This window comes from Pavona decussata, unplaced genomic scaffold (genome assembly GCF_977016875.1).
Source record: "Pavona decussata unplaced genomic scaffold, jaPavDecu1.1 SCAFFOLD_395, whole genome shotgun sequence".
Taxonomy (NCBI): domain Eukaryota; kingdom Metazoa; phylum Cnidaria; class Anthozoa; order Scleractinia; family Agariciidae; genus Pavona; species Pavona decussata.
In genome coordinates, this window is record NW_028145766.1 from 74,827 (window position 1) to 88,817 (window position 13,991).

At 38.8% G+C, this 13,991-nt stretch overlaps 1 protein-coding gene across 2 annotated transcripts in view; it reads right to left on the minus strand.

The window, feature by feature from the left end:
* Positions 1 to 13,991, minus strand: part of LOC146451165 (uncharacterized) — a 30,877-nt gene that overhangs the window by 16,117 nt on the left and 769 nt on the right. For both annotated transcript variants that reach the window (XM_085099511.1, XM_085099512.1), the window contains exons 3-7: positions 13,066 to 13,172; positions 11,406 to 11,488; positions 10,300 to 10,369; positions 9,033 to 9,308; positions 6,808 to 7,554 (exon numbers count right to left, since the gene is read on the minus strand). In XM_085099511.1, the coding sequence (XP_084955637.1) occupies positions 6,808 to 7,554; positions 9,033 to 9,308; positions 10,300 to 10,369; positions 11,406 to 11,488; positions 13,066 to 13,172 (1,283 nt within the window). The remainder of the gene's footprint in view (positions 1 to 6,807; positions 7,555 to 9,032; positions 9,309 to 10,299; positions 10,370 to 11,405; positions 11,489 to 13,065; positions 13,173 to 13,991) is intronic.

Genomic DNA, 13,991 nt, shown 5'->3' on the forward strand with positions numbered 1-13,991 from the left:
CTTCAATGTTTTGTTGACAAATTCGCGCACGCACATAGGGAATCGCGGAAAAACTGATGCAACAACCTCACGTCTACTTCCCGCACTACGGGAGAAGAGGGAAGTTAAGCAAGGAACGACGGCGGGGTAAACTGATGAATGAATGGGCCTGTTTCCACATAATCAGAGAGAAAAGAGTAAGCCAGTCAAATAACGTGAGCTAAACTGAAGAATTATAAAGCCTTACAAGGTCAGGTAACAGACCAACTAATGTGTCTCTTAAAATGTGATATAAGAAACCGTGCCTACACTTTTTTTCAAATGTTTAAGCCACTTACTGTATTCTAATTCACAAATACAGACTGTTCAACTGAATTTTAGCTCAATCGTCTCGAAATTATAGGCCCCTTTCAAACAGCAATTAACCTTTTCTGTCAGATTACCCGATTTCGTTGACCATTCTTGCAGTGTCTGCGATAACGGCCACCCACAATCGGTGATAGGAAGAAGGACATTCTACCGAACCAATAACTACAAGAACCACTGTAAAATCGTATCAGATTTAATACTGCTATTTCGGTACAGTTAGTCAGTCAGCCACCATGACGGAACCCAAGATTTACATGTACTGCGAATGAAAAATGCGAAACACTAGACCCTGAACCACAAAACAAAAATCCAACATTGATTGTTCCGATGTAAAGTATATGAAATAATTCATATATAACGTTTTGCTCATAAAAATAGCGACAAGAATAACCTCAGAACAAAGAGTTCAATTTAAGAGACACTTAACTAAATTATATTCAAAAATATTCAAAAACTGAACACCAGAGTCAATTTGTTATCACGTCTTTTGTACGATCACGACCTCTTCTACTATCACAAACCATGATTAGTAGTCAAATAATCTAGTATTATGAACAATACACAATTTGGTAACCACGTCGCAGAGCACTTATTTCGGGGATAGTCTCCGTCAACTAAATGTCTTCAACTGGTCCAAAAAAAATGTCAGCTAATCTGAAAAACAAGAATTCAGGAGAATATAAATATTTGAAACTCTGGCACAAAAGAAAGGCGCCCCCAATAAGGAAGTATACACACACAGATCACTAAATTACGGCACGAATCAGAAAAAATAATTAAAATAGTAAACGTCTATATTCTTAGCTAGCTTGTTAATGACTTTTAAAATCATTTGCCGTTCTCTTCTCCGTAGAGGCTCCTTCGAAAAAAAGGAACGAAGAGCCGGAAATGGGAAGAAAAACGGAAATGGAGTAAAGGAGCGTGGAGACGACGAGAAGAGCTCTCTCCAGTTCCTTATTTTTTTCCGCTCGAGCGCAAAAGAGGCGTCTGCGAATTTTGACCCGAAATATTTACGAATCACAAACAGAAAAATAAAATACACTCACTTTCTTAAGGAAACCTCTCATCATGCTCTTGGGCTTGTTTCTGCGTCTCTTCATACTGATCCTCTATTCCTCTATCGTCGGCTTGTTCAACCCTCCACAGAGCATCCAAGCACAGCACTGCCATCATCCCTCCAATAGTGACAAATACAGCAGCCAAACAGCATCTTTCCTCGTGGTCTTGAAGAAAATTTATGTATTCTTCATTTTCTTTCCCAGCTTCTTCAATGCTCCACAGAGTATTGAAACACAGTGTTGCTATTACACCGCCAACGAAACCAAAAACAGCACAACAGAAAAATCCACTAAGAAACATGGTACGAAACGTCCTTAAGGAAGCTTGTAAGAAAGAAATAATGCTGCACTGGACCGGCGGTGTTTTTTATCAGGAGAGGTGGGCTCAAAATATACAAGCTCATTGGTTCCTGCTCGTTCCATTGACGTCAAGCCATCCGTGAAACAATAACCAATCATGCGATTCGCCCGGACAGGCGGTCCATTGCATTTCAGCTACATCCGAAACCGAAAGGTCATCGGTGCAGTCCAATATGTCGCTGCACGTACACCGCTTTCAAACGCACCACAAACGAAAACTTACAGTTTAAATTTCTAATCAATCCTTCATTCTCTACATGTAAATAGTTCATTAAACTAGAAAGCTACAGTCTAGTGGACTTAATTTTCTGACTCTCTCTAACAACTAGTAAACAGAACAAACACAGAAATACTACATGTAGTATTAAAATTCCTTCTTTCCGTTCAAGTTTTACTTCACTTCGTGCCGTAATGCCCATTGGGGGCAAATAATCTGCTGTGCACTGATCTGAATAGACCAACAAATATTCAGTTTGTGATGGGATAAACCGGATTATAGTGTAGTGTGGATTCTTAAGACAAACACATGTAAAACCTCCCTGTGAATAGTGTTACCAGTTTTAAAATGCAATCCAGTGACGTGTGATCACAAAGCGAAAAGGAAGACTAAGAAATATCACGCAAGGTTTAGATCAGCTGACAGCTGCGCAAGTCATATTCAAATGTAAAATGGATTACGTTTCTATACGAACCGCATCGGTGTTGCGTCGGTGTTAGAGTGGAAACCAATATTTGCTTTTATCAACTAAGCACGGTAATTTGGTCAAGGCAAATCGTTCTGTTAAACCATATTCAAATGTAACAGCTGATAGCAATGAAACATTTTACCAAATGCAGTTGGGAAACGGTAGATCACATTATCATTCACACTTCACATAATGGATTCGGTCGGGTATTTTTCGCTTTTTTTTTTATTTTTTAATTTTTTTACGCGGGATGCCCTCAGGGCAGATCCGCGCAGACCGTGCAAAATTTCGGCCGCGTTCCTTTTCTTTTCTTCCTCGTAGTCACAAATTGCAATGAATAAATTAACTGAACCTGAATTAATTATAAGATGTTGACAAAAGCTAGCACAAATTACGAACAATTGGTATCTGGTGGAATGTGTCAATGAAAATAGAACTACAGGACTGTGCAAAAAGAATGCAAACGTACGAATTTCGGCCATTGTTCAACCGATATTCGGCCGAGATTTCGAAGCCGCGCGAAAGTTCGCGTACATCCCCAAAAATTCGCTAATCTAGGAATGCTATTTCGAGACGACTTCGCTTGAAACGATACGAAATTTCGTATAGCTAATCGAAACTTCTTAATCTTAAAGTTTCTCTTGGTAAGTTGGATGATTTATGACGACGCTCAATTTGAAATTCGCTCGTACGTAAAGCGATTGGATTTACGTCGGTTGGTATTGAAGTTATCACCATACTTGCAGAGTTCCTTCGAACTCCAAGAGAAAAATCAATCTTATGGTCGAAGGAAGCTCATAACTCGCAAGTAATTACGACCCGAAAAGCAATGAAAATCGATTTGTTGTCATTTTCATAGCGCGGTGCAGTCGACGAGTAAAATCTGTTGCGCGAGCTAGCTATTTATAGCCGCCGCTCGTGTTCCTTTAATAGCACTTCGAATATCTTGTATAATCGTGTCAATAACAAAATGATTGAATATGATTGGTTCTTAACAGCCCATATTTATAGCTCAATTTTGATATGTAACTCCAAAACTGTCCGATTTGACCTGTCCGATTACTAGAAGCTTGTAATCGGCAGGTCACATCGGACAGTTAAAGAGCCAATGAAAATCAAGTAGCAAATGCCACTAGCCAATGAAATTTCACTACATGGCACGTGATAACCAATCAAAATCAATGAAAAAATTGTGACCAGGTAAGCTGTTCAGCTTCAACTGGAAAAGAAAAATGGAGGAAACTAACTGGTCCAGTGACTTTTATTCAGACACAATTAATTGGTAATAGGACTTCGTGTCGTACAATTCAGGGGTAATCAGGCTCGTAATTTCAAATCGGCCTCGCGCTACGCACTCGGCCGATTTGAAATTACTCGCCCGATTACTCCCTGAATTGTACTCCACTCAGTCCTATTACCGTTACTTATCGCGCGCCTTTAATAGCACTTCGAATATCCTGTATTATGTGTAAGAACTTGTTTTCATTTAAGGAAACTGAGATAAAGGAAGATAATAGCTTTAAGCTACATTTTAAAGTAGGTAAAGGTCTAAAAATTTTCCGAGCAGGCGACATATTAAATTATTAAATAATGCGATTCACGCTTTCTGGGCTTTGCCGATGAAATGTACACCGTATGTGTATAGGCTGGTTTTCACTTCTTGTGCTTACGCTTATGACATGTTATGTCGCCGTTTTCACCAGTGAGAACAGGGACGACATAACTGAGCACAAACACAAGCACAAGGCAGTCAACCGTTTCGTCCGACATCTTGCTTAACATTGATTGAGGGTAGCTGGTATCGAGAATTCCGTCAAGAAATGGTTTTCTGCGTGTGCTTCTGTCCTAATGCTTATGTAGCTTGTGTTCTCACTTGCTTATTTTTATGCTTATGCTAACGCTTATGTCCTAGTGAAAACCAGCCTTATAGGTGCAAACAAACACTGCTTTGGAAAACCGGCTTCTCCACAACACCGAGGCGCACAGCCCTTACGGTCTTTGCTATTCGAGATAAATTGAATTCATCGACCTAGGCCCCAAAGAAATCTTATATATCTGTGAAGATGTTCTTTTCTTTTACTATGTGACTAGTGATATGGCAAATTACTTCACTTCATCGCTGCTTTGATGAATCACGAATAGCGTGATAAGCCGGTTAGCATGCGCACGTGCTTTATTTACACTCTGTTACATGTATTTAGAAACTTAAGTTTCCACAAATGTTATTTTTCTTTCGAAGTGTACACACAGATCAAGAACGAATGTTCGAGTGATTCAGTTGACAAACTACACTGTGCCATATTTACGTTTTCCTTTCTCAGAGTTACCCCCATTACGAAGTACTCCGCGAGGTTTCGAAGACGAAGTCCGGCATGCATTTTCGATAACGGTGAAAGAATAAAAAACGTTACAGCCAGCGAAATAATCACAGACATCTCAATCATTCGCTCCGCGTTGGTAAACCATAAAGTGTGATGGTTGCTAATATTAATGTTGATAATGCAATGCTATAATATTAACAACGTCAAATTTTGTGCTTGACAACAACAAATATAGTATTATACGCATAATCTACAACTGTGTTTTTCTGATGTTGAATGTGTCACCTTTACCGCGGGTCTGTTCAATTCATGTCAACAGTCTTAATGCGTTTTCGTCCCTTTACAACTCAGACGTGTATACACGTTCGTAAGTATTAAGTGTAAAGCTAATGATACTGATACACGATTCAACATTTGTTCAGCAACAAATGTTGACAATGTTGCATTCGGTTTCATCAATGACTTAAGGAGGCTCGAAGCAGTTTTTTTGGACTTAGGGTGGAAGTTTTGAAATTACAATCTCGCATACAAGATAAACTTCGATCTCCTTCACACTACTTCATCATTTCAACATATGATCAAAGTTAATTTTCTCATCGGTTTCCAAGCAACAGCTATTACCATAGCAACGAAAGCCCATAGCCTCTCATTTTAAACATTGTCGATTATCTCGAAATCTAGTCAGACACTTTATGACGAAAATTTTGGGATTTAAACTACTCAATCTAGACAACTTGTAGGCGAAATTAGAAAAAAATCCGTAAGAGCGTTTTCAAGTAAATAATGAATCAATTTTTACGAGGTGATTTTGTTTATTCTAGCATTTTTCACCAATATCTCTAACAAAATAAAACTTGACACTTTTTCTTTTCTGTTAAAAGGTCCTTGCTCATAGCAAAACATTCTAAATGTATATTGAGCTTCATGGGTGTCTCCGATTTTAAGATATTTATGTTTGAAAACAGTGAAAATAAAGCGCAGATGAATGAAAAAGTTTCTACTTTGCATAAATCGAGATATCTTTAAAATACCCCGGCAGATTTTTTCTGTTCAATTACAAGCGCTGTGAATATTTATGATTACGTGAAGTCGTGCAGAGGTAACATTTACATATATATATGCTCCTGCTTCTCAAGTCTTCCATTGTAAATTTTACCTTTTGCACGACTTCACATTATGATAAATATTCAAAGCACGTGAATAGCAGTGAAATAGACCGGGACAAACAAAATAAAATTCTTGTTCGGAGAAAGCGAATAACGACTGAAACTTGACCAAGATTCAGCCTTCTTATCTAACACCAATTTCGATTCCTGAGCCTAAAACTTGGGTAGGTATCGAAAAGAATTATTACTTTAACCGCTTGTAATTTAACAGAAAAATCAGTGGGGGCATCTTAAAGATATCTCGATTTTTGCAAAGTAGGAACTTTTTCATTCATCTGCGCTTTATTTTCACTGTTTTCAAACATAAATATCTTAAAATCGGAGACACCCATGAAGCTCAATATACATTTAGAATGTTTTGCTATCAGGAAAGACCCTTTGACAGAAAAGACAGAGTGTCAAGTTTTATTTTGCCAGAGATATTGGTGAAAAATACTGGAATAAACAAAATCACCTCGTAAAAATTGATTCATTATTTACTTGAAAACGCTCTTACAGATTTTTTTCTAATTTCGCCTACAAGTTGTCTAGATTGAGTAGTTTAAATCCCAAAAGTTTCGTCATAAAGTGTCTGACTAGATTTCGAGATAATCGACAATGTTTAAAATGAGAGGCTATGGGCTTCCGTTGCTATGGCAATAGCTGTTGCTTGGAAACCGATGAGAAAATTAACTTTGATCATATGTTGAAATGATGATGTAGTATGAAGGAGATCGACTCTTGTATGCGAGATTGTAATTTCAAAACTTCCACCCTAAGTCCAAAAAAACTGCCTTGAGCCTCCTTAAAGAAACCTTACGGTGGTACAAAGTAAGGGTAACAAAAAACGCCAGTTCCCGTACTTTTTTGAGCAAACATTATCTCTTACCTTCCAGTAGCTGTTGCGTCCTTCTTTGCAGCTCGTTAAACTTACTGAGTACAATTTGCCAGTGTCTGTAACATTTGTAAACTTCCTGCCATGGAGAATCCTCCCTTAACTTATAACTTCGAGTAACCACGTCACCAGTGAGTCTTAACCATTTTTCATGTTCTTCAAGAAGGCTGTTAGTCTTGTCTTGGATTTCTTTGTGAGTGGAAATGTTTTCCATATCGAACTCAGATTCAAGACGATGAAGAAAGTACTGACAAGACGAAGGTCTTTCTCTGCTTTCAGCGATGTTTCTCAGATCAGAGTACAGCTTTATGCTTGTTGCTTTAAGTTTGCGATATTTACCAGGTAAAGAAAGTCCAGTGCCTTCAGCGAATGGATCAAGCAATTCTTCTTTGTCACCTTCAACATCTCCTGCCTCTGAATTTGATTGGCAACGTAAGTTTCCCAATCCAAGGGATTCACTTGGTTGTCTTGTCGTATTTTGTGGTTTGCTGTCCATACCAATCAAGGATTTTAATTCATCACCAGACAACCTGCTACTTCGGTACTCTCCAGCTTCAGTGGATTGTTCAACAGACGTAAGTGTATCAAGTGGTTTGTCTGAGACCGAGGAGTTCTTCTCTGATGACAAAGGGAGCTGTAAATTATGATGCAATCCTTCCTTTTCTTTACAAGCTGATGTTATAGTCCTCTGAGCAACATTGCCAGATGGTCCGCTTGCAATTTTTGCTGAGGATTTCAGTCCTGAAAAAGAAACTTTAATGTCACATCACATAATTGTTTCCGCGATCAAACTAAACATATGCAAATGAATTGTTTCTAATGGATGTGCACTTGGGTATAAGGACGTTTCGAGGGACTAAACTCAAATACACACCAGTCTCTTATGATCTACAAGGTACAGATTACTGAGAAACTGAGGCCACCGTTATCATCTTCCGTCAATTAGAACGGAACGCTTCAAAGGTTTTTTCATGAACCCATAACTTTTTAAGTATATTTAATCCTCTTTCATTAATCTAATCTGAATATTTATAGTTTTAGCGATGTATGTATTTTGCATTTATATCTTGTAACCAAGACTCAGGTTTGTTTACTACTTGTCTATTTTAACATTTTCATCCTCGAAGACCAAAGTATGGCTCTCTGCGCTGTGCTTCGCTGGCTCCCTATAAAATCACAGCTATCACCTCCGTGACGCCGTGCTTGCTTTCAAGTGTATGACTGGCTCCGCTCCCATTTACTTTCTAACACGTAGTGAAGTAAGCGGCAGCACGACTAGAAGCTCTCAACTTTTGCAAACCCCCTTATTTAATTAAATCTAGATCTGGACAAAGGACATCCTATTACCGTATAGTAAGTCTGTGGAACAGTTTGGGCAATTCTTTTAAACTCTGCAACTCTGTTCTTATTTTTAAGCGTTAACTTCGAGCTAACTTATTCGCTGCTTTCCTTTCTAGTCTGTCTTATTAGCTTTAAAATAAAGTTTTTATCTTGCTATTTTTGGCGACCATTCTTCAGCTTAATTTTTATTCTTTTAATGTAAATCATTGCATCATTGTAACTTTTAGATTTACTATCGTTTTGGCGTATAATCTTGTAAACTAATTATTATTATCACTGAAAAGCCCTTTTCAGGGAGTGTCATTGAAGTCTGTATTTTATTGTTTGTATGGAAAAAAAAGGTAATATATAGTCGGAAAAAATCCGATTTTCAACCCCGATCCCCTCTTTTTGATATTGTTTTGCTTTAATTTTGACTGCATGTTTTCTTTCTTTTCTTTTATTACTTCTAAATCGTTTTCACTTCCTCCCGGTGATCATCAGATCCGCATTTGGGTTTCATAGGATAACTTGTTCAAAACCTGGCGTTATTGATGGGCAGTAGCTATGGCGAAGTGGTGAAAGCACTCGCCTCTCACCAATGTGTCTCGCAATCGATTCCCGGCGTTCGCGTCAAGTGAAGCTTGAGTTTGTTGTTGATTCTCATCTTTTAGTCCTCTGAGAGGTTTTTCCCTGCCGGGTTATCCAGTTTTCCTCTCTCTTCAAAGACCAACATTTCCAAATTCCAATTTGATCTGGAGGGTGTCCCTAATTAGTGCTCTGCGCTTAATAAGTTACGGAGACGTAAATAAATAATTGATTGATTGATTGATTGATTGATTGATTGATTGATTGATTGATTGATTGATTTTAACCAAAATGAATGAAATTTTTTTTACCTTGCTCTCTGGAGTCAATTGTTGAAGGTTTTCCTTTAGCATCTTTATTCAGTACACTGTCTAAGTAAACCTTCGCAGAGCTCCGAGAGCTTGTTGGCCGCATGAGGGACTTTGCTGTGGATGGTCTCCCATAAGACGCATTGTAAGTACTCTTCATGGCAGGCTTCTGTGCTGCTGGCTTCCTAGCAACTGTAGGCTGCTTTGATACAGGTTTGCTGGCAGATGTAGGGACAGACTGCTTTTTTGCAAGCTGCGTGGGCTGTTTAACAGGAGGTTCTGAAACAGATAGCAAATCAACCGCAGCATTAAACCCAACATGCACTGCACCTGGTAAGAACTGCAGTAGGGTGAAAGTTTGGTAATTCAAGGCCTCCCTGAAAAAGAGGCGTACATTGGATAACTTTTTGACTGAGAAATTTCAAAAGCGCTTCATGCTTGCCTAACTTTTGAATGCGCTGCGTGTATATTATGTTCACTACTAATCTACTCTTGTTTTTGCTTTACGACTAAATTTGTACGGATTTAACCTCAGCAAATGGTCAACAATTAAAAAACACGAAAACAATACCGAATTTCTAACAAAGTAAGACTTGGGACAAAAGACAAAACGGGATCAACAGTTTAAACGTAAAATGCAGAGTACATGAAAAAGCTGAGCAAATTTGGGACATTTTCACGATTTTTTCTTGGCCAAAATAAAGATATATGCCTTCGTTTAAGCCAGGTCTTCTTTTCAAATTCATTTTAAAGAATTTAAAGAACCTGAATGACAAAGAGCACCTATAAGCACCACTCAATGGCTTTCACTTAAGCTTTTCCTTCACTAAAAATTAAACGTCTGACCAGCCGCCAATGTCGTACTAAACAGTGCATATTGTAGAAAAGAGCTGTTCTATCATTATTTCGGCTTCCAGCCACAGAGACAAAAGGCAGAACCACTTCGGACGGAGTAAGAGGTAACTTGCTGCTGGAAATTATTGCTCACTGCATCTTCTATACAGAGGTATGGTTAAGATTTGCAACAGGCAGACAAGAGGTCTGTGCAACCAGGCAAGATAGTTGTTTTATGGAAAAAAATATCGTTTGCGATGATAAAAGCAGCTGGGCAAAGTCGTGTTCACAGACGGTCAATTTGCCTGGTACCCGGTCCTTAATGAAACCCCTGTCTCTGTAATGAATAGTCAAACTTTTAAGCAATTTAAACCTTTTCACTGACAATACAATGATAACAGTTCTTCCTGTACAGGTAAAAAAAAAAGAGACATACTTGTGGTTACAGGAAGAGGCTTTTTGGATGTTTTGTTTTTCTGCTTAGCCTTGACTGCAGCTTCGTCAATCTAGAAACAACAGTAGTATTGAGAACGATGTCTTATTCAGTAATGACACAGGCAAACTTGGAAAAAGAAATTCCGTGCTCCTATCAGGAGTTGAACCTAAGACCTTCCGATTACTAGTTCGGGATGCTCTACCACTGAGCTACAGGAGACTCGTGGGAGCTAAGGCCATTAAACTAGGTGCATGGGACAAACATTCTGCATACTGCTAGGATTGGAATGTCAATGAGTGGCATATGCGTAATGAAAGGAAATGTGATGTTATATTTTAAGCATGGTGAACAAATGAGAATGATGTACATGTAATATTCAGTAATGACACAGGCACTCGAAAAAGAAATTCCGAGTGCTCCCATCAGGAGTCATACCTAAGACCTTCCGATTACTAGTTCGGATGTCCTTCCACTGAGCCACAGGAGACTCGTGGGAGTAGTATTGATATTCTAAATCCAACTAATTACTGGAAATAGTGAGGTACAAACTAAGAACAAAGGAAAAATATTATCATCCCTGAGACAGGTTTTTTAGCCTTTGCTGTTGTCATACCACTTCATACCCTATCAATAGGCAAACATCTAATAATTTTAATTTATTTGCATAGAATACTAGAATACTTCCAAAACACTATAATATTGTTTATAATATTGTCTCACATGACTGTTGGAATACTGGTACTGTACACAATTCACAATTATTCCATGAGCGTGCGTTGGATATGAGATATGAGATATGAGATGATAGATAGCCAACTCGGGGCGCTATAACCATCTCATATCCAACAAGCGCAAGTGGAATAACTGCGTTACTAAAAGCAATCAAGAAACATTGCTAGATCGTACTGATTTCATTGTGCAAGAATAACCAGCAGACAATTTAATGGCCACCATTTCGCAGCCATGGTAATAATAATGCTCATATACCATGGCCGCCAAGCCAATCAAATCCCTGGAATTGCATTATACAATGATTCAATTTTTAATAGTTATCATTATGCTACACCTGTATCAATAGACAATTAATTATGTATATTTAGACACACTTTTGTTTGTATCTCCCTTGCTCTCTGTGCCTTGGCTAACAGACCCTCAAGTGCTGCTAGATCTTGTCTTTCAGCTTCTTTTGCTGATTAAAACAAAAAAAATATTAATAATAGCAGTTGAGTGAGAGGGTACAATTGTAGGCAAGGCATTCTCATGGGTAACAACCATATTTCCTTGGTGGAATATGATCATTAAAACTACCAAATACCAGAGACGAAGTCATTTTTAACAAAAAAAAAAATCTGTGAAACAATCCTGTCTTCATCTTGTGAGAAGATTTCGGATTTACGTCCCAGATCATGAAATACCAAGGTTGGATTTGTAGGTTTGATTCCCAGACTCGGTGCCACATGTGGGTTGAGTTTGTTGATGGTTCTCATCCTTACTTCGAGAGGTTTTTCTCCATGTACTCCAGTTTTCCCGTCTCCTCAAAAACCAACATTTACAAATTCCAATTCTATCTGGAGAGACTTGTACCCAAACTATAAAGTGCACTTGATCATGTCATAATGGAATTCTGCTGGATAAAAATTTACCGTACAGGGTGAAACAAATCCACCATATTCAACAAATATGCAACAACATTGCACCAAATAGTCTTTAAAGGGCAGCTAAATCCCTCCTTGTACTTAAAGTAATGTCATTACAGCTACAAGGTTGGATTTGAAGTGACCAAGAGGCCCTCAGGGGGGGGGGGGGGGGGAGGGAACTGCCCTATATTCTACACTGTACTTGCTAGCCTCTATACCTGTAGGTATGTGCAGCCCCAAAGGATATGTTTTTTAGCCATTGTTGGTATAGGGTATGGCTCAATCTCGTACCCAGAGTCTTCAGGCTTTTTGGGCAGCGGGGCAACGCCGGGAAGACTCTGGGAACATCGAAAAAATTCAAATTTTTTGATTGGCTGTTCCGTAACGGTTTCCATTGTTTTACCGCAGAAATCCTGCGGTAATAAAATTTGATGTCCCCAGAGTCTTCCCGGCGTTGCCCCGCTGACCAAAAAGCCTGAAGACTCTGGGTACGAGATTGGGTATGGCTTTCAACCATTCTTCTCTAAAAGTTTCAAAATGGGTATGAATTCTAGAAAGCAGGTCTGAAAATTGGTACTAACTTTAGAAACCAGGTCTGAAAAAAGGGTGACAAAAAATTACACGCTTAGGTCTGCAATACTGTCAAGGTTTGGAAAAAGGAGCTATACATACCGATTACCCCACCAAAAGTTCTGAGGGGGTACTACTTAGCTCACCTACTCCCCCCCCCCCCCCCTTGGCTAGAGGCCTGCCGTTGTGGAATGCCCAAGCCCATTTACACATTACACTTGATGTCTGGTCTCGAGGGAAACAGTTAGTTTTGTTTTCGCGAGAGTCCTGATGTTTCCTAAGATGAAGTAGAGGGAAACATCAGGACTCGAGGGAAAACAAAACTAACTAGTTTCTGAGGGACCATACATCAAGTGCTTTGTTATATATTTAGACTTTGCCTTCAACAATCACAGCAAAACAAACAAACAAACGACTGAGAGGGCAACAACTGCAGAATTGTATCCCAGTCAGGATACATTTGTATTTGATCAGGGGCATGTGACCAAGAATCAACCAATCCCAGTGCTCATTTTGTGGAGTGAAAGTCTGGTATATAACAAAGACACAAGTATCTCACCTGTGTGATCAGTTCCTGTATCTTCTTTGTCATTCTGCATTGTTTCTGATTTTGCAAGGCTTTCTGTGGTTTCTTCACTCTTCTTATCCAAATTTGATTTCATTGGCCTACATGTACAAGCAGTTAAAATATCACAACTGTTTACTGAAATATAAATCTTGAAGACATCTGAATTGGATGGCAATGAAAGCAGCAGTGAAATGATCGCATGTGGGAGTCATGGGTAAAGATACATGTACAGTGTATCTGAATGAAGGCAACTGACTTCAACAGATTCAAAGAGACCAGGGCTTTCAATAAGCCCTGGCTCGTGCCAGAGTATTCTGTTGTGAATCGAAGTGACGTTTAAGCCAAATTCTGCCAAAAATGTAGGAACAGTGTCCAATAATAATACTGGACTATTTACCTCATCTGAGCAATTTCTTTCACAAGAAAACTAATGAAAATGTTTTAGTGACTGAGAATGTGGCGAAATCATTACATGGTGAGACTTCTTGTATTCCACATCACAGACATTGTGTACGTAATAGTTATGCAATGCTTTCGAGTGGTATACCGTGAAGTATCCCACAAGTGACTTGATTTTTCTTAGTATACACACGAACCTTCAGGCGAGTGTGTATACAAAGAAAAATTAAGTCACGAGTGGGATATTCACGTTATACCATGAGAAAACACTGCATAACTAATTTATCCCATGCCACTCATTGAATTAACTTTCCTGTTCGACGTCTGGTTCCAGGAATTCTAGCCTTCTGATTGGCTGTATTCTCTATGGCATGGGATAAATGTAGATATTAATAATTGCTCTCTCATAAGTGCCGTACAAGGGCAGCCACCTACTTTAAATCTTACTGAAAGCCCTGAGTCATGAGGGTTAATTCAGAAAATAGCTTCTTTAGGACACAGGTGGCCTTCTTCAGAGA